Source organism: Babylonia areolata, chromosome 4, assembly GCF_041734735.1.
Source record: "Babylonia areolata isolate BAREFJ2019XMU chromosome 4, ASM4173473v1, whole genome shotgun sequence".
In the NCBI taxonomy this organism is placed as follows: domain Eukaryota; kingdom Metazoa; phylum Mollusca; class Gastropoda; order Neogastropoda; family Buccinidae; genus Babylonia; species Babylonia areolata.
Window position 1 is genome coordinate 46361620 of NC_134879.1, and position 22038 is coordinate 46383657.

The window sequence follows — 22038 nt, forward strand, 5'->3', positions numbered from 1 at the left end:
TGTGACGCATACGCAGACGACTCAATTCACTTCATTGCTTTTCGTTTCTTTCAGTCTTGGTTGTTCAGTCATGGTGTTACCCTTCACTTGACCCCCCCCCCCCCCCCCATTTCTTTCTCAGTCCGCACACTTTGACAACCCCTTGAAACTGAACGAGTCATCAAGAAAGCAGGCCATGATGGGGCCAAGGGCTCTGGCATAGTTTTCCTAATCTTATGACCATTGACGAAAACAATGATGACAACGCAATGAAAGATAGCTATTTCAGTTATGGTCAACAAAACAAGGGCTGTATTAAAAGCTTCCTATCGTGATATCATTACCGCTGGCCATGCAGGCTCGAGGGATACAGAAACCTGCGCTGATAATCAAGGTGTTTCAGCAACACTCTCAGACGTATCCGTGAAGTGGAGAGCTCTGGAGAACACAGGACCCACCATTCCCGTTCAAGCCCTCACCACACTCAGTTCTTTTGCAGGGTGCGCTCGGAATCAATCCATTCCACTATCAAACACCAAGTTGCCATCCTGACACTGACCACTAAGCGGAGACTGCTGGTTCTCTGCATCAAGAGGGGGAGGAACGGTGAGCCAGCAAACCTCTCTCTCTCTCTCTCTCTCTCTCTCTCTTATGGCCTCGCGTCGCTTCCTGTTACCGCCCTAATCACGAGTTACTGCTACAGATGCACATAACTTGCTTCACCAGCAAAAAAAAAAAAAAAAAAAAAAAAAAGGGGGGGGGGATGCGGGGGTTGGGGGGTGCCTGTCTCGCTGGAAGCTGCATTTCGTGGACACAGCATTTAACTGCATGGGTCTACCTCCGGAGGTCCTCACAGACAGACAGACAGACACAGACAGACAGAGAAAGCTTAACAAATCAAGAGTGCGCACATTTCATATATCTGGCATTCGATCGTGTGCGCGTTCATACGATACTCCCTGCCTGGTGATTATTCTGTCCCTTTCCCCGTCATTTCCGCCAGTGATACTGTGAGTGATCTCACAACCGGGAACCTCGATAAATGCATAATGTATATCATTTTCTAGAACTAGGATCACTTCTCATCCATCTTTCTCTCTCTCCCTCTCTCTCTCATTTCTCCATGCCCTCCCCCCCCCCCTCCCCCGCTCGAGTCTCGCGTGAGAATGTATTCAGATACCTGTCGTCGAAGATTCACTAATAAAAACCACACAAGCTGTGCGCCTTTCTTTCTCCCTCCCCATCTGAGCATCGATATGATGCTGGACAATCCTGACGGAGACAACAAAAAAACAAAAAGACTGAATAAAAGGCAAACATCAAAGCAAAGCAGACAGAGAAGAAAACAAACGAGACAAAACCAACAAACCAAAAGACCAGCAGGGTAAGGGGTTTGGGGTTGGGAGGGGGGCGGGGGCGGGGGGTACTCACATCGTTGCCGGACATGAGGTCAGTGGTGGACAGCCCTTGCTCGCTGCCGGACAAGGACCCCGACACGGCCAGCAGCTCCGGGTTGAAGGCCCGGTTCTCATACGTCACGTGGTCCCCTCCTCCCTCGGCGCCTCCCGCTCCCAGTCCACCGCCACCACCATCGCCGCTCACACTGCCGGCGCCCGAGAGGGTCCTCTGAGAGGCCGTGGTGGCCGTGTCGCCGGCGATGGAGCGGGGCACGAGCGGAGAGTCGGCGCTGTGCAGGGTGCCGGAGTGGGACCGCCGAGTGCCCGTGCCCGTGCCGGCGCCGCTAGCCTCCCCGCCGTCGTCAGACCCGCCGCCGCCGCTGCTGTCGTCTGGCAGTACCAGCCCCTCCTCCGCCAGGGACGCCTGGTCGTGGGGCATGCCGGATCCATCACCTGTAAGCATGGAGAAATGGGGGGGATGATTTAATAATCTATCAAATCTGAAGGCGTACCAAAAGAAGAGGAAGGCATATATAAAAGTGTATGCAAACACACAAACGCGCGCGTTCGCGCACGCGCGCACACACACACACACAGCACGTGTGCGCACGCACACACACACACACACACACACACACACACACACACAAAGCAAGTGTGCGCACACTGGTACGCGATGACACGAACACATACAAAGATACTGACAACGATAGAGAGAGGGGGAACAAGTGTTAAAATCCCAAATAAATATTTATTATCAAAAGTAAAGTTTACTGTGAACACACGCAACATACTACTATGGGAAACCCTTACACGAGTAGTTGGGTGGTTTTCTTCCGAATCATCCGAGGTGAATGTCGATGTAAAAATCTAAATGTAATCAACCAACAAAACTACGCCTGGACCTAAAGCCGTCATCACACGGTCATCCTATCAAGTTTCCAGGCTGGATACCACCCATCCAGGATGGCAAGCAATCCAAAACAATTCCTCGATGCTGATGGAGTTGTATCGAGAGAATTGGAGCGGTCACTTTTCCACTTGTGTGCCCACAGAAAAGGCACCCCGCAGCTGTCTGTGTGGAATTCAGGCTGCTCTCCCTAGGAAGAGAGTGTCGCTACACTGAGAGCGCCTCCCACTTTTTTCTGTCTGCAAGTGGATTTACTTTCCTATCAAAGTGGATTTTTCTACATTTCTTTTTCAGGTATAACTCTTCCGTTGCCGTGGCTTCTTTTACGTGCGCTGGGTGCATGCTGTACATACATGACCTATACAGTCTATCGCCTCATCCGAATAACCAGCGCCCAAACCACCACCCAAGGTCTAGTGGAGGGGGAGAAATTACTGGCGAGTGTAGGAATCGAACCTAGCACGCTCAGATTCTCTCACTTTCTATGCGGGCGCGTTACCTCTAGACCAACACTCCACTGCAGATGTGCTCAGGGGTGGGGGTCACGAGTGTCCCTCCTCCTGTTCTCGTGCGACATATTATTCCCTCTGGCCAAACCACAAAATGTGAGGTATGGATATAATGCCCGAAGATAACCAATCACACCAGGTTTCACGTGCGTTCTTCCGACATCTTGACATGTCGGGCGCAAAAGCTGAGTGGTTAAAGCGTTGGACTTTCAATCTGAGGGTCGCGGGTTCGAATCTAGGTAACGGCGCCAGGTGGGTAAAGGGTGGAGATTTTTCCGATCTCCCATGTCCACCTATGTGCAGACCTGCCAGTGCCTGAACCCCTTTTGTGTGTATACGCACGCAGAAGATCAAACACATACGTTAAAGATCCTGTAACCCATGTCAGCGTTCGGTGGGTTATGAAAACAAGAACCTACCCAACATCCACACCCCTGAAAACGGAGTATTGCTGCCTGCATGGCGGGATAAATAAATAAAACGGTCATACACGTGAAATATTACATGTCTGAATGTGTATATATGCGTGCCAGAAATCTAATTAAATGTCACAGGAAACGAATGATGAGCGCCAAATGGCAGCCGTCAGTCGGCTCTACCCAGGTAAGCAGCCTGCAAATGACCCCGTGTTTGTAAAGCGCTTAGAGCTTGGTGTCCGACCAAGGATAGGCGCTGTATAAGTATCCGCATGATCCATTCATCATGCCAGTGCTGCGGGATGGTGTATGGAGGGTAATGCGCCTGACCAGGACACATGAAGATCCAAGGTCCGTCTTTTGAGTCACTCACGAGCCCCGAGATTTTTTCTGTCTTCTCCACCACTCACCCCATTAGACCTTGAGCAGTCGTCTGAGTGCAAGTCTTTCGGATGAAACAAACGGATGGTACTTGTACAACAGGCACTCCTCCACGCACCGCAAAGCAAACACAACACACAAGAGAGAGTTCTCCACGCAAATAATCTGAAGAAAGAGCCACTTCGATAGGTAGATTCACCAAAAATGAAGAAAAAAAAAAACCTGGCACCGGGTTGTAGTTGACACACTCTCCCAGGGGGGTGGGGGGTGGGGGAGAAGTGCGCGGCCCGAAAATTCACACCAAAGAAATCATATTGGACACAAAGAGAGCTAAACAATCAATCAACTACACTCAGCAATGGAATCCCGCTCTAAGACTGGGTACTCACAGGCTACAGCCACCCCAACCCCCACCCCCGGGTGCCGAACTGACCCACGCAGCTTTTTCTTTCTTTTTTTTTTCTTATGTGTGTGTGTGTGTGGTGTGTGTGTGTGTGTGTGTGTGTGTGTGTGTGTGTGTGTGTGTGTGTGTGTGTGTGTTTCTCGGTGTCCATCCAGATTCCGGATCCGAAGATAGGTTAAACGGGACTGGGGACTGCAGTGCAACCAGCCATGAGGGCATGGAGACAACTCTTTATTTTTTCTCCACCCCGATACCATGGAGGTACAGCGGCGTGAAAGATCCCGACATTGCCGGTTACACGGTACGAGTAGAGGGGTCAAGCGAGCGTACAGTACATACACTGTTCCCCACCCAACGGCTTACATCACCCAAGTACTGAAATCACCTCTCTCCCTGCCCCTCTAGTTCTAGTCCTGCAACACTGTAAATATCTACTCATGACGACGATGGCAATGATGATGATGGCAGTGTTTTAATATCTGAAGAGCAGTCCTAAAAACGTCTGGGTCCTAGTCGTCTGACGTCGCTGTGTTTCTGGAGCTGAAGAACTGCACGGGTGGTAGAGCGAAATAATACTGATCGCACCAACTAACTGTTGTCGGAACTGTCATAACCCCACCAGTCCTCCATCACGCTTTAATGGTCTGTCTGAGTGAAGCTATTGGAGAATACTGTGCGCGCAAGTATGTGTGGGGGATGGGTGGGTGGGAGTGTGGTGTGTGTGTGGGGGGGGGGGAGGGAGGATGTATGTGTGTGTTTGTGTTGTGTGCGCTTTTTTTGCTTGTGTGTGTGTGTGTGTGTGTGTGTGTGTGTGTGTGTATGTGGTTGTGTATAAGCTGGAAGAATCCAACAGAAAGTTTCGTCAATCTTTTTTTTCCTCGCTCAGCAAAAACATCCCAGATGAGATTACTTTTCACCCGACCAATCTAACCAGTCCATTGTGTGGAGCCATACAGCACTTGTCTGTCAAGTCCTCAGATCGTTCACGTTCCAATCGAAATTGATGATGTATTACTCTTGAGTTTGAAAGTAGCTTGCGGCGTGAATAACTTCGTCGTCTTCGCCAATGGATGTTGTGACGTGGGCAACTTCATGTTTTCAACTTGCTGTTCTGTTCATGCCGCTGACTTTTCAATGGAATATCAAGACGGATCTGACCAGCCCACAGAGTGCTGTTCCTGATCATTATGAACTCACACCCTAAAAAGAAATTCTGAATGGGAACAGCTGAGTTTTGTTGCTGTTTTTCATACGGATCCTGACATAATACCATTTTCGAAGCAATGACCCCTTATATAAATACACAGGTCATATTTCGGAAATAGTAGCTGTGTAGAAAACCAGTCTGTGTATAGAATAAAGCTACCAATTTTATAGAAAATTTTAGAAAATAATCTCATAAGCCATCCCGAACATCACCAGAAAATAGATAACTATCTGACGGCTACAACCACGTCCAAACCGATTTTCACGAAACTGCATTCCCTAAGAAAGCATGCATTCAGCGATGCGTAGCAGTTTCCCCGAGCATCCTACCCTATTTTTTATACAGTCTGGACTGGTCACCTTGACAACAGCCGGGGACACGAGCACGGACGCCTCTCGTACATACACCCTCGTCAGCATGCGAGAGACTGCAAGAAAACGTGGGCTGACTGGGTCATTGCATCACGGATAACGTTTCGCGAGAGAACAAAGTTTTGTTCGACTTGTATCTCAAGTGACATGGTCTGCAGGGAGTTCAGATTCCAGAGGAACAGGGGAAGAGCTTGTTTTTAACACTGCACCGACACCACCACAACGACAACATGTGGAAGTGGAGGGCAGCCACAATGCCAACACTCATTTGGGGCGACCGGGATTCGAACTGTTCAGTTCAGTCACTACCTCAATGAGGCGTCACAGCGTTCGGACAAATCCGTATACGCTACACCACATCTGCTAAGCAGATGCTTACAAGCAGCGTTATCCAATGCGATTAGTCAGGCCTTGAGGGGGGCGGGGGGGGGGGGGGGAAGGGATGCATAAACAAACAAACAAATTTCTGCTAGGCTCGAACCCACGTGTAAGGCGGATGTGATAACCACTGCACTGCGGAAACTTCGAACTGTTAAACAATCTGAATGCGAGCTGGGAACTCAGCCAACACAGATATGCATGCGCGATCGTCATCAATCCTAAAAGATGTGGGGCAAGGGGAGAGGGGGTATGGGGGAGAGGGGACAAGGGGGGAGGGTATGGGGGAGGGGAGGCGTAAGGGGAAGACTGGCAACTGCGTCATGATCGACCTTAACCACCAAGTGCTGGCCAGTGATGGAGGTGAAGAGGCCTGAGGTGTGTCTCTCGGCCTGCCTGTCTCTCCGTCACTGTCACCCTCGCCCCCCACACTTGATCCCAGGGCAGAGAGCAGAGGCAGTGATCAGACTAAGTGGGTGAACCTCGGCTTCCCTCTGATAGCTGTTCCCAGAACCCGCTGCTGTCATTCTTCTAACCAGTGTGCGTGCAGCGTGTGTGCACTGGGAGGAGAGGATGTGTTGGGAGGTGGGGGAGTGGTGGTGGGGGGGGGGAATGTGTGATAAGGGGGGAAATGTAGTGAAGACTGAATGTATGTATAAATACGCCAATGATCGACGTGTGCATGTATGTGAATGAATAAATGAATGAATGAATGTGTGTGTGTGTGTGTGTGTGTGTGTGTGTGTGTGTGCGCGCGCGCGCGAGTATCGTGCGACATTGCGTGCAAGCAAGCGTGAATGCGTATGACAACGCATGTGTCAAGGGTCGATGACGTGTTGCAAAACACACACACACACACACACAACCATGATCAATACGTGTTTGGACAGTATATAAAGCGGTTAAGCCAGTATAAAAATATTCACGCATTTAGTATAAAATCCTATTCTTTTGAAACCACACTTGGGAGACCAAGTGATAAATTCCAAAAATAAAATACAGAGGACATTAATATTGTCAGCTATAAAAAAAATATTTTTCTAAAAAAATATATATAAAGACATCCGTTAAAAACAAATGCATTGTTAAAATACTCCTTTCCACAAAAGTAACAACAGAACGAAGCCCATCTTTTAGCTTCTCGTTCCTCTGCTGTTAATGTGTGCATATATATATATATATATATATATATATATATATATATATATATATGTGTGTGTGTGTGTGTGTGTGTGTTCTGGATATCTTCCTGGATTTCTTACAAATCAAGCCCATCTTGATACCGACAACCAGCCAACAACTCACCGTGAGAAGCGGCAGTCTTCCTGCTGAGGGCTGACTTGCCGCTGCGGGCCGAGCGGCCGCTCTTGGCGCTCCGGGCGCTCCTGGCCGTGCGGCCGCTGCGGACACTCCCCCGGGCACTCCCTGACCGCTTCAGGCCCTGGTAGTGCTTCAGCACCTCGTCGTCGCTGTCGCTCGATGTGTCGTCCTCGTACTGGTAGGCGGCACCTGGTTGGGGGAACAGAAAGAGGATTGCATTGTATATGATAGTCAGTCGTGTCCGACTATGACCATCAGAACAGCAGAGGAGGCAACTGCTATCCCGACTATTTGGGCTAGAATTTGATTATAGTGGAGAGTGTCTTGCCCACGTTAAATCCCCACTCCCTCGGCCAAGAGGGTTTCAGGACAGTCGGCGCTGGGATGGTTCCCAAAGGCCAACTAACCCCAAAGGCTGCAGCACTAAGAAGCCAGTGCAATGTTGCATCCTAGTTTGAGAGTCATAGTCCTTCACAAAAGACTCAGCTGTATCGGATTTCCCATTGCACTGGAGAAACCATTGATAATACAGCTCTCACTCTGACGCTGGCCCAACTGTAAACACGTCAATCTGTGATATTAACTGACTGTTGGGTCTGCATTGCATTGTATTGCTGTTGTATTGTATGCACTTTTTTCTTTTTCTCCTCAAGGCCTGATTAAGCGCATTGGGTTACGCTGCTGGTCAGACATCTGCTTCGCAAATGTGGTGTAGCGTATATGGTTTTGCCCGAACGCAGTGACGCTTCCTTGAGAAACTGAACTGAGCTTTATTGCATTGGTGTTGGTACTGGTAATGGTATTGCGTTGGTGTTGGTATTAGTAATGGTGTGGTATTGGTAAAAGTATGGTACTGGATTATATTGGTATGGTGTTTTGGTATTGGTGTGTTACTGGTGTTGGTATGGTATTGATATTGGTAATGGTATGGTATTGGTACGGCATTTGTATTGAACTGTATTGCATTGTACTGTATTGTAATACATTGTATCGTGTCGTATTGTATTGCTTTTTGGTCACAGCAGATTTCTCTGTGTGAACTTCGGGCTGATCTCCCCAGGGAGAGCGCGTCGACACATTGCAGCGTCATCCCCTTTCTAGAAATTTCTGTCTGCAAGTACATCGTTTTCACTGTCAGAGCGCAAGCGGATTTTCCCACATGATTTTGCCAGGGACAATCCTCTTGTTGCCGTGGGTTTTGTTGTTGTTGTTGTTGTTGCTTTACGTGCGGTAAGTGCTACAAACGGGACCTGGTTTATCGTCTAATCCGAATGACTAGCGTCCAGACCATCACTCAAAGTCTAGCGGACGGGGAGTGGGGATTCTGGCAAGTGTGTGGGATTCGATCCCACACGCATACATTCACTCGTTTCCTGGGCGTTCGCTTTACCATTTGGCCATCACTCCATTTGGGATGAGGCAATGGGTCTGAGTGGGTCTGGATCCTAACAAATGGAGAGTCTATTCTTTTTAAACGTGGGTTGGAAAGTGAGACTCACTATGGTAAGCGTCTACGTTTCAAACCATAGATTCGTCTTCGGGGACTGTGATGTGGAAGAGACAGTGGAGGTAAAGGCACGACCAGTTTTATTTAAGTTTTTTGTGTCTTGTGTGCTTGTCCGTCTGCCTGTCATCCTGGGGACGTCTTCCACAACAGTAACAGTGGTAAAAATTGCGGATTGTTTTCAAGTTGGATCTTTGGACCCATTTATGTCAATGTAAAGTTTGTGTTGTCGGTGATGGATATATTGGTCATACCCCTTTATAAGAGTATCGTGATCTACATTATTGAACACTCTTTTTCTCTTTCTTTCTCTCTCTCTCTATCTACCTCTCACACAGAGAGAGATTCAGATTCAGATTCAAATGTTTATTCAGATAAAGGCCTTGGCCCCATATTGAAGGGGCTAATAGAGAATAACATAATACATAATTTTCATCAACAAAGGTAACAGTTAACAGACACAAGGTCTGCAAACGAATATTAAGAGACTGCAGTGCGAAGCCTCTTGCTTGCTTCATAAATAAACATAGCAAAATTAAAAAGAACTGTCTCATTTCTTGTTGACAACAACACTTTTAGCCTAAAATGACATGGTTCTGCATAATACTTCGAACTGATTAATTCATCTCTGAGATCATGAAAAGCGGGGCAACAAAACAAAAAATGGATTTCATCTTCTTCAAGCCTGATTGCATAAACGGCACAAAAGTTCCTGTTCTCTTACGTGTCTGTATCTAAAACAATGGCAAGCAATATCAGAGACACCGAATCTAAATTTGCTTAAAGCACTCTTTACATATCTATTCATTTTCACTCCGATGTAAGGTTCTATCATGAGTGTTGTCTTGAAAAATCTATACTGTGCAAATCTATCACTGTTATACACATGGTCATGTCAGTCCTGCCATCTACAATCAATTAATCTTTGTTTAAAACATTTCAAGAATCCTGAGATACATTGAACACCCTGATCATCCCAAACAAACGCAAATCCGTATGAATTTAGACATTTTCGTATGTTAGAAGCCCATGCCTTCTTACCGTTACTATCTAAGTTTCGCAATGACTTGTAAGCCTTAAAAGGCAATCTAAATTCGTCCATTCTTGTAAGTTTATCCAGTATTTTATACATTTCACATACGAGTTCAAATAAATTGGATACCTACCCAGTTCTCCGTAAACAAAATCATTAGGTGTTCGATGGTCTACATTTAAAAAACGCTTCATGGCATGCAAATGCACCTTTTCTATTATTGCATTATTTTCTAACGCCCATATTTCTGCTCCATATTGCAGGATTGGCTGCCCCTGAGTATCAAACAATTTAGAAAAAATAACAAATGAATTACAATCCAATTTATACAAAATATGAAGGATAACCACAACAGCCTTATTTGCTCTGTTTGCAATATCACAACATGCGAAACCAAAACTAAGTTTTGTTGTAAAGTAAATACCAAGATATTTATAAGCATTAACCACAACCATTTTTTCATTCCCATACATCCATCTCTCACTACGTGCCAGATATCCTCCTTTACGAAACACAATAATGTTTGTCTTATTCATATTTACTCTAAGCGCTAATCTGGTTGTTGCTGAATACAAGCTGTTCAATTGTCTCTGAAGACCAACTACCGTTGTAGATAATGAAATAATATCATCTGCAAAGAGCAACAAAAACAATTCTACAAGATCAAAAGTCATTCCATGACGACCATTTTCAATTATCTCGAAAGCTAACTCGTTGATAAATAAAGAAAACAAAACCGGGTTGCACACGTCACCTTGCTTAACTCCCCTAGTACACACAACAAAATCCGACAATTTGGCCCCTGATCTTATTCTGGCTTTCACTTCACAATACATACTTTTTATACACTGATACAGCTTGCCTCTGATTCCATTTTTCAGCAAAATAGGCCATAACAGTTAACAGAGAGAGAGAGAGAGAGAGCACTTCATTTCGCAATCAACGTACACAAAAATATACTGACTGAAAGCACCCTTTCTCGCATCCTCCCAAAGTCCCTAATCCTTTATATATTTAACTCACTCAGTACGGCCAGTCCTCTCTTCTCTTCAACACAGACCCCTCGTGTGACCCAACCTTTAGCTTCCGTCGTCAGAATTGTAGTATTCTTTGTCAACATTCACCTCTTCAGTATAAGAGCCTTCCGCTTGCAATACTTTGATGATGGTAATTGGGGTGAAACGCTGTTAACGTCGTCTCTTTCGCCGTTCGTATGGAGAGAGTTAAATTAATAAGAAGAAAATGCAAAGTGAGCTGGAGAACTGGAGAGGAACACAGAGAAGGGGCTGGAGGAGATGGGACACACACACACACACACACACACACACACACACACACACAGACGTTGACGACGAATTGACTGGCTCTGCGACGGGCATCGACCAATTCGACCGACAACTCAGCCAGTAAAAATGGAGTGGGGGGTGATCGTTCATGGACAGCTCGACAAACAGGTAATCGGCAACCGGGAGGGGGGGGGGGGTGCAGGGGGAGGTTACACAGCCAGGACTGCTGATCATTTACAGTGCAACGACTGCTGGGGGAAGTGGAAGGATTGTGTGGGACCCTTTTTTTCTGACAGTTCAACGAACGAGCAAACATTAACTCTTTCAGCGCCACAGGCGACTTTTGTCGACATCGAGGGGTCATATTGGTAAGACCATTTTGTTCAAATTGTAACAAAGCTTGACAGCTGCTGCCAGTTTAACCGCCTATACAACAATGACGAACCTTTGCTGACTCGTTTTCAGTTTCACTTTCAGTAGCTCAAGGAGGCGTCACTGCGTTCGGACAAATCCATATACGCTACACCACATCTGCCAAGCAAATGCCTGACCAGCAGCGTACCCAACGCGCTTAGTCAGGCCTTGAGAGAAAAAAAATATATATATAAATAAAAAAAGAAAAAAGAAATGACTGTACTAAATTCTAATTACTGAGCTGAAAACCTCAACTGTCCAGATTTTCACACAAGGCAGACAGAAAGTAAAGCACTCCTTTCTTCTTAAATGATGTCCCCCAACCCACCCCCTCCCTTACCCTTCCTCCTGTCCCAACTGTCCCAACTGCTGATTGGCCGAGTTTGAAGCGAACAAGTCCGTGTTGTTGTTTTGACATGAACCGGAACCTGTTGTGACTGAGAGCATCAAATCTAGAATACTTGGCGCTGGGGAGTGTTTTTCACACACAAACGTGGCGGTGAAAGAGTTAACGATACGGGAAAAGCAAGCAGGGACTTGAGTGATCATTTTCACCGTGTAATCAGTCAACGAACGTGTGTGTACTGACTGAGTCAGGGTCGAAAGACTGATCATTTTCTACATTATCAGGTGACGCGTCTGGCAAAGGTTGGCCGGGCTGCTAATTTCCATGGTTAGTGAACGAACGTGTACACAGTTAAAAGACATTGTATGAGGGGTGACAAAGTTAAAAGACATTGTGTGAGGGGGTGACAAAGTTAAAAGACATTGTATGAGGGGGTGACAACACACAAACGAACCGTACCCTAAAAGCATGTTCTCTGAAAGACCATCGAGTGAACCTTTGAAGTTAAAAGAGAAAAAGGGTGAGGGACAGTGAATTCAAATCCAGTGTGTCTAGGCGGGGCCCAGCTCTCTCCTTCACCCGTTTCACCTTCCCAAACCTAAGTCATGTACCCATTCACACCTGGGTGGAGTGAGGAAAATCGGAGTAAAGCGCCTTTCCCCAAGGACGCAACATCATGCCGAAACAGGGTCTCGAACCCCGATAACTGGTGGAACACTGGATCAGGAGTCCCAACGCCTAACCCACTCTGCAACGACGCCTCCAGCTTCAGACAGAGCAGAAAACATCGTCTGAGAAAGGGAGGGTCTCTCTCTCTCTCTCTCTCTCTCTCTCTCTCTCTCCCTCCCTCTCTCTTTCACACACACACACACACACACACACACACACGGAAGACAAAATGAGAACGAAACAAAAGGAGGAGGTACAGCAAGTAAGAGAACAAGAGATAAGGCAGGCATTCACTGACGTCAGCAACAAGTGGCGTGCGCTCGCGCGCGCGCACACACACACACACACACACACACACACACACACGCACACACACACACACACACACGCACGCAGACACACACACACACACACACACACACACACACACACAGGTCGATGTGCGACAAGGCGACAAAAAAAACAAAAGAGGAGGGAGCAGCTGCAACCTTTCATCTGGTCTGACGCTGTCTGTAAACAACCCCGCCTCCACGTCCACATTTTCACTTCTTTTTCTTCTTCTTCTTCTTCTTTTTTTTCTTCTTTTTTTTTTAATCAACACTCATCCCCCTGCCATTTTCACGTCAGTTTTGTTCCTCCCATATCCCCCTCCTTTTCTCTTCCACGATCCCCTCTTTCTCCCCCCCCCCCTCCCCTTCCCACCCCGCTTCCAATTCTGAAAAACATTTCTCCCGTCCATACTCTACAAACCCTTTCCCCTATTTTTTTTTTAAACGGTATTTCCCCTATGAGTTTTCTCTTCCGTTTCAAGGCAGTAAATCGTGCAGATTAATACATACACGCAAGACATCTGTTTTTCAAATGAAATAAGTAAAAGCTTTCGTGGATCACACTGAAAAACAGATAACCGAAAACGCGAGCGCGATACATAGGGTTATTACATAGTTTTCGTGCCAACCACAAAATAGTAACAGTAACAGATGAAGTAAAAAAAAAATCTGGAACAAACTGAAATTTCAAAAGAATTTCCAAAAACATAACAAAAGTGATCCTTTCTGTCCTTGTAAAAATGACCGTTGAGGGTCTGACGGCGGCGACTGTGTCTTTTTCTCGGCGAGGTTCGCTCTCCATCTTCACTTGTCTCACACAGTCACTCCCCATATAAGCCAGCCATCTTTTTTTTCATCTTTTCAGTTGAGAGAGAGCTTTCTCTTAACTTCGGCTTTTCCGTAGAAGGCGCTGGACTTCTGCACTGCGCTGTTGGAGTTACAACAGGTGGAGTGATGGCCTAGAGGTAACGCGTCCGCCTAGGAAGCGAGAGAATCTGTGTGCGCTGGTTCGAATCACGGCACAGCCCCCGAAATTTTCTCCCCCTCCACTAGACCTTGAGTGGTGGTCTGGACGCTAGTCATTCGGATGAGACGATAAACCGAGGTCCCGTGTGCAGCATGCACTTAGCGCACGTAAAAGAACCCACGGCAACAAAAGGGTTGTTCCTGGCAAAATTCTGTAGAAAAATCCACTTCAATAGGAAAAACAAATAAAAGTGCACGCAGGAAAAAATACAAAAAAAATGGGTGGCGCTGTAGTATGGCGACGCGCTCTCCCTGGGGAGAGCAGCCCGAATTTCACACAGAGAAATCTGTTGTGATAAAAAGAAATACAAATACAAATACAAACTTCCCCATCCGCCGTCACAGTGCCCCAATTTTCCGAATAATTGGTTGCAAAGACCCCGTCAAGACCAAGATCAATGTCAGCGGACATCAGCTGGAAAGAGTAAAGCGGTTTAAGTACCTTGGTACCATCATCAGTGAAGAAGGATCCAAGACTGAAATACTAACAAGAGCTGCGGAGACTGCAGCAGCACTGGCCAAACTGAAACCCACAAGGAGAGACAAGGACATCAGTCTCATAGCAAAACTGAAGCTCCTGCTTGCACTGGCTCTCTCTATTTTCTTGTATGCATTCGAGTCCTGGTGCCAGTTGCATTGCTTGGTTCTAACTTCTTGACAGGTACACGTGACTAAATGCCTACGTTGACCGAACTACGCCACTGCTCAGTTCCATACTATACACAGTTAGTAGCGGTTTACGACCATACTAGGCTCTTCCGTCCGAGCAATGCAGCTGGCTCTGGACTCTTACAGCGAAGCTTCAGAGAAGAATCCAAGCAGCGGAAATGAAATGCTTCAGGAGACTCCTTGGCATCTCCTACAAAGATCATATAAATGAAGAATTCAAGAAAACCACCATACAGTATGCTGATCTGTATGGAGACCTACTGGCCAACGTGGAAAAAAAAGGACAATGAAATATGGCCACATGACAAGATAATCATTATCATTATCATCATTGTCATGATCTAACGGGGTTTTCACGACCATCCTTCAGGGAGCAGTGCAGGGGGAAAGGAGAACAGGCAGACAGCGAAAGAAGTGGGCAGACAGGCACCATCACTGAATGGACAAGACAGGAGCTTTGCAGAAGCTCAGGCACCTATCCCACGACCGCCAGAAATGGAGAATGCTGGTGATGCGTTCAACAAAGCAGCATCCCCACAACCAAACCAGGTTTCGGGACCAGTGACAGCAGCATTTTTCTGACACTACACGCGGCCCAATGCTGTACAGTTCGGAACGGTCATCGATTTTTTTTTTTTCGTTATCCCGTAATAACAAATACGGCTATTGCGGAACGGTAGGAATGTATGAAGACATTAACCGCACGCATCCACCAGAAAAAATAATGCAACATCAAAGATGCAAACAAATACGCAAATGTTGATCTGTGTGTGTGTGTGTGTGTGTGTGTGTGTGTGTGTGTGTGTGTGCGTGCGTATGCACGTGTAATTTCCTGCAGCGAAAATCATTTGTTTATAATGTATTTTGTTAGGGGAAAAAACAACTACCAACGAAAAAGAGACAGGCAGAAAGAGAAGAGTCAGACAGACACACAAACACAGAGCCAGAGACTAGCAGACTTGACCGTGTTCCAAATCGGTACACCGTTGGGGGCGTCAAGATGACGACAGCAGGGTACATACATCTCTTCTCTCTCCCTCTCTCTCTCTCTACCCCTCCACAACTTTTTATTAGTTCAAGGGAGGCGCCTGACCGCGGCACAATTTGCCGCCACTTCACTGGGCGTTCAGGACAAGTGCCCAAGGTGTTAGGGGTGGGGTGGGGTGGGGGTTCCACTTTGGACACACCCTGAAAATGGACTTCAACCTAGAAACTCGTTTGTTTTCTTTCAGTTTACGTTTCAAGGACGAGGCGTCAAAGCGTGTAGACTTATCCAAATACGCTACACCATATCTGGCTAAAAAAGTATATCATTCTGCTGAAGTTGTGGGGGCCATTTTGAACAAGCCGCTATTGGACTTCAAACCGGAAACTTTTTTTTTTCTGTCAGTTTCAGCTTTAAGGACGAGGCGTCAAAGCGTGCAGATTTATCGTTGTACACTAATTCTGCTTAAGGGGAAAAAAAACTAATAAAAGGAGGGCAGGGGACGAGGGGGGCTAAAACGTGGAACAAATGCTAAAGTAAAGGCTGTTCCTTTTGTCAATTTGTTGTTTTTCCAACGGTCTGTGTGTGTGTGTGTGTGTGTGTGTGTGTGTGTGTGTGTGTGTGTGTTGTGTGTGTGTGTGTGTGTGTGTGTGTGTGTGTTGTGTGTGTGTGTGTGTGTGTGTGTGTGTGTTGTGTGTGAGTGTGAGGGACACTGTGCAAGGGGCAGAATGGTGCGTGCGCCCAAGTACTAACAATCAAACAATCGGGCGTACACGTTTATGCGTACGTGTATCAGAATGTACGCGCATACGTGTATGCGCACGCACATACATGCGGAAGTCGGAAAAGATCTGACATTTGCGTTGTTAGTTACGTGAGTATGTACAAGTCTGTGAGTGCACAAACACACATGCATGTCCGCTTGCGAAGGAAGTTGTGGTGGATGTGTGGATATATTTATTGTTCACTCTCTCGCTATGGTCCCTACACTGGACCAAAAACAAAAGAAAAAGAAAATCAGCGGGTGATCGAGTGAGTGGATTACTCGCGCGCTGGGCAGAAAGTGGGAAGGCTGACAGCGATCAATATTGATAGACTCTTGGCTAATTCAGTTCTCCCTGAAACAGACATCTAGGTGAACCAGTCAGTCTGTCCCGGAACGATTCACGAGGCTGAGCCACCATTTGTGTTGCTCCTCTCTTCGTCTGAACCTGGTATGTTTTTAAACCCCATCCGCCCCAACACCCCAGAATAAATAATGATATAAATGAATACATGAATTAATTAATAAGCCACGCTTTAGTACATTTACGTAACATATCGTAGAAACCAACAGAGGATGCCGAGTTTTGAATAAATGTTTCAGAACTCGTTTTCTGGTCCGCACCCATCTATAGCGTTCTTTACTGCAGTGAAACGGCAACGAGTACCATCCATGTTCTGCTCTGTCTACTCCTTTTGATAGTCTAAGGAAAATGAATCTTGTTTGCGTGACGCTGAATTAATTCAATCGTTTGTGTTGCGTTTTATTTTTCCTGTTTGCAGATTAGTCGCTCGCTACCTTGGAAATCGTCCCCATGGGGTATGAATATCAGGCCTGTTTCATACCTTTACTTGGGACTGACATTCAGCTCCCAGTTTCGTCACGGAAGTCATTTGTCCTGTATCAAAACGGAATGAAAGGTAACAGACAGACAGACAGACTGACCCAAACCCAATCCACAACCAAACCCACACAGGCGAAAGAAGTCTATTTTCGACCTTGTCCAATATCCCTTCCAAGTCCCAGCAGCCCTAGTCGTGCTGAGACCATTTGTGTCTCGGCATCCTCTTTTATGTTCCCCACTGAAAACCACTCCAGTCCACAGGCACGACCTTTCTATCTGGTGTGGGGAAAACGGGCCGCTTCTTTTTTCTTAAAGTTAACAGCATGCAAAATCCCCCTCCCCCCTCCCATCAAAAGCTGCTCCGGCCTCATTCAGTCTGACACAGGACGTGCTTCGTGTGACAGGCCTGGCGCGTACATACCGACACTGGCCACGTCAGCTTTCTGAAGTGCCTTCAGCCATTAACTCTTCACCAGGTCCCGACGGCTTTGAAACCCGTTCGCGCTGCCACCTCCTCCTCCCCCCTATCCCCACTCTTATCTTTCTTCCCTTAGAATCTTTTTTTGTTTTCGTCCGGACTGTCGGAAGCATACCAGCGTGAATGTTTGTGTGGTTTTCTTATTGACTGACTGAAAAATGTATAACTGTTTGGCTGGCTGGCTACAAAACTTGTACAGGTAAGCGTGAGGTTGCTGAAGATGATGTCAACTGGCTCGTTATGGTGATGTCTGTGTTACTCCCTCAGCTACTAATCATGAACTAAAGCTGCTGTCATCTTCTGGTCATCTCTTTCCCACTCCTGTCTATTTCTATCCATGCCTTCCGAAACTTCCAGCGGATTTTCTCCACTCCCTCTCCGACCGTCGTTTTCACTCAAACCCATTTCCACCCAACTTTCAACCTATCCTTTCCCAACCAAGTTTTAGAAAATGTTCTTCCTGACGATTTATTTCTGAACCATCCTGACTGTTCACCAGCCCCGAGTTAAGCCGCCTTCCACAACACATTTCTGGTGACTCCCCCCCCCCGACCCCCACCCCCTGATCCCTGTTACCCCACCCTCTCCCTCCAACTGATCCATGTTACCCCACCCTCTCCCTCCAACTGATCCATGTTACCCCACCCTCTCCCTCCAACTGATCCATGCTACCCCACCCTCTCCCTCCAACTGATCCATGTTACCCCTCCCTCTCCCTCCAATTGATCCATGTTACCCCTCCCTCTCCCTCCAACTGATCCATGTTACCCCACCCTCTCCCTCCAACTGATCCATGCTACCCCTCCCTCTCCCTCCAACTGATTCATGTTACCCCGCCCTCTCCCTCCAACTGATCCATGTTACTCCTCCATGTTACCCCTCCCTCTCCCTCCAAATGATCCATGTTACCCCTCCCTCTCCCTCCAAATGATCCATGTTACCCCGCCCTCTCCCTCCAACTGATTCATGTTACCCCGCCCTCTCCCTCCAACTGATTCATGTTACCCCGCCCTCTCCCTCCAACTGATCCATGTTACTCCTCCATGTTACCCCTCCCTCTCCCTCCAAATGATCCATGTTACCCCTCCCTCTCCCTCCAAATGATCCATGTTACCCCGCCCTCTCCCTCCAACTGATCCATGTTACTCCTCCATGTTACCCCTCCCTCTCCCTCCAAATGATCCATGTTACCCCGCCCTCTCCCTCCAACTGATTCATGTTACCCCGCCCTCTCCCTCCAACTGATTCATGTTACCCCGCCCTCTCCCTCCAACTGATCCATGTTACTCCTCCATGTTACCCCTCCCTCTCCCTCCAAATGATCCATGTTACCCCTCCCTCTCCCTCCAAATGATCCATGTTACCCCGCCCTCTCCCTCCAACTGATTCATGTTACCCCGCCCTCTCCCTCCAACTGATTCATGTTACCCCGCCCTCTCCCTCCAACTGATCCATGTTACTCCTCCATGTTACCCCTCCCTCTCCCTCCAAATGATCCATGTTACCCCTCCCTCTCCCTCCAAATGATCCATGTTACCCCGCCCTCTCCCTCCAACTGATTCATGTTACCCCGCCCTCTCCCTCCAACTGATCCATGTTACCCCTCCCTCTCCCTCCAACTGATCCATGTTACCCCTCCATGTTACCCCTCCCTCTCCCTCCAACTGATCCATGTTACCCCTCCCTCTCCCTCCAACTGATCCATGTTACCCCTCCCTCTCCCTCCAACTGATCCATGTTACCCCTCCCTCTCCCTCCAACTGATTCATGTTACCCCTCCCTCTCCCTCCAATTGATCCATGTTACCCCTCCCTCTCCCTCCAACTGATCCATGTTACCCCTCCCTCTCCCTCCAACTGATTCATGTTACCCCTCCCTCTCCCTCCAACTGATCCATGTTACTCCTCCCTCTCCATCCAAATGATCCATGTTACCCCTCCCTCTCCCTCCAAATGATCCATGTTACCCCGCCCTCTCCCTCCAACTGATTCATGTTACCCCGCCCTCTCCCTCCAACTGATCCATGTTATCTCGCCCTCTCCCTCCAACTGATCCATGTTACTCCTCCCTCTCCCTCCAAATGATCCATGTTACCCCGCCCTCTCCCTCCAACTGATCCATGTTACCCCTCCCTCTCCCTCCAACTGATCCATGTTACCCCTCCATGTTACCCCTCCCTCTCCCTCCAACTGATTCATGTTACCCCGCCCTCTCCCTCCAACTGATCCATGTTACCCCTCCCTCTCCCTCCAACTGATCCATGTTACCCCTCCATGTTACTCCTCCCTCTCCCTCCAACTGATTCATGCTACCCCTCCCTCTCCCTCCAACTGATTCATGTTACCCCGCCCTCTCCCTCCAACTGATCCATGTTACCCCTCCATGTTACCCCTCCATGTTACCCCACCCTCTCCCTCCATTTGATCCATGTTACCCCACCCTCTCCCTCCAATTGATCCATGTTACCCCACCCTCTCCCTCCATTTGATCCATGTTACCCCACCCTCTCCCTCCAACTGATCCATGTTACCCCACCCTCTCCCTCCAACTGATCCATGTTACCCCTCCCTCTCCCTCCAACTGATCCATGTTACCCCACCCTCTCCCTCCAACTGATCCATGTTACCCCACCCTCTCCCCAGCCATTTCAGGAAATCCCCGATATGCCAGCAGCTTGCAAGCACATGACAGTAAAAAAAAAAGTGCCAGGCGACGATCTACAACAAAACCTTAAATTAATTCCATGGAACACGCCGATCTGGGCAAAAAGGCAGAGGCAGCCATCCCCGGGCCCCTCCTGGGAATATTTCATCATTCTGTTCCCCGGATTCATCAGACACGTTGCAAAAGATCTCAGTGATGCACAGTGCTGGTATGCATTGACAAATAAACCCCTCATTCCCGAACATTCGTCTGTCTACATCTTACAAAAGGAGATTCCGTTCAGGTCACGATTTTTTCCACTCCCCAATATTCTTGACTTTCTGCACGATGCAAACATCACCCTGTGTTACAGTGCCTTGATGTTATTTGCTGCAGATTCGTCTTGTGTGTGTGTGTGTGTGTGTTGTTGTTTGTTTTCTGTGTTGTCTTTTGATTGTTTTCGTTGACTATTCTAGGACAATATAACTTAAGACGATTGATAGGTAGTTCAAGCGCGGCTCGCTCTCTCTCTGTCTGTCTGTCTGTCTGCCCCATTAACACCAAGACGGCAATTACTAACACACGCTATTATTGATAGTACAATGCGAATGCTTCCGAACCATCATACAAACAACTGTGGACTCAGGGTAATTACCAAATGAACAATTGAAAACCAACCCTCCACACTTTTTGTTATTTATGAACAAAAGACCGAAAGAGAACAGCGTGCTTGATGCGTTCATTCTTAATGCTCCCTCGCACACATATTACATCACATATCTCTCTCTCTCTCTCTCTCTCTCTCTCTCTCTCTCTCTCTCTCTCGCACACACACACACACACACACACACACACACACGTGCACACACACGCACACACACATTCCACATCACAGAACACGCGTCCGCACACACATTATATGCACATTCGCACAGACACACGTAAGCGAGCGTACGCTCGATTTTTCTCACCTGTCGACGGCCCCCGATTCCTGTCTTCTCTCCTTTCCTTCTTTTTATTTTTTTATTTTTATTTTTACCAAAACCTGATGCAGACACACACGACATACAAAATAGATGGCGCTCTTCCAACAATCAATTCGACAAGACGACGACATGGCTTGACCTTTCACCATGGCAACACGCAGACATGCACACAGGGCATCGCGTGCTTTCCCTGGCACCGCCAATTTTCATGGACCCCGCTTTTGTTGCTCCTTGCTTTGCTTGTCACGCTTGGTCTGGTTTCTGTGTGTGCGTGTGTACGCGCGCGCGCGTCTGTGTGTGTGTGTGTGTGCGTGCGTGCGCGGGCACGTGTATGTGGACAGAGTGTAGCAGCGCACTCGTACTCACACAGACACACACTCGGATTTGCACGCACAGCATTAAGAATTGAAAACATGAATAGATCGTGGTATAAAAAGTCTCCTGGGCTCTTGATTTGAGTTACGCGGTCCTGTTTAACGTGGACCAGATGACAAAAAGTTCGTAATAGTTTGCTTAAACATGGGTAATCATCATTTGCTATTTGTCTGGCTTTCAATACCATTCGTGTCTCATGCAACATTTGCTGACTGACTCCCACAACTTTGCCGCAAACATCCACAACGTCATTCAACACATCGCACGCTTAATTTAAAAATTAAAACCATACCAGCACATTTCACACCATTTGACAAGAAAGCAGCAAGGACCACTTCAACACATCAGAATTAAGGGGGGGGGGGGGGGGGGGGGAGGGGATAGCGTGCGGACCAAAACAAGTTCACCAGAAGCAAA

The 22038-nt window shown here is 47.4% G+C and overlaps 1 protein-coding gene across 4 annotated transcripts in view; it reads right to left on the bottom strand.

Moving 5' to 3' along the window:
- The window catches only part of LOC143281230 (synaptotagmin-14-like), a 183482-nt gene that overhangs the window by 56166 nt on the left and 105278 nt on the right, over positions 1–22038 (bottom strand). For all 4 annotated transcript variants that reach the window (XM_076586324.1, XM_076586327.1, XM_076586325.1 and 1 more), the window contains 2 exons: positions 7257–7460; positions 1411–1829 (listed from right to left, as the gene is read on the bottom strand). In XM_076586324.1, coding sequence (XP_076442439.1) covers positions 1411–1829; positions 7257–7460 — 623 coding nt within the window. The remainder of the gene's footprint in view (positions 1–1410; positions 1830–7256; positions 7461–22038) is intronic.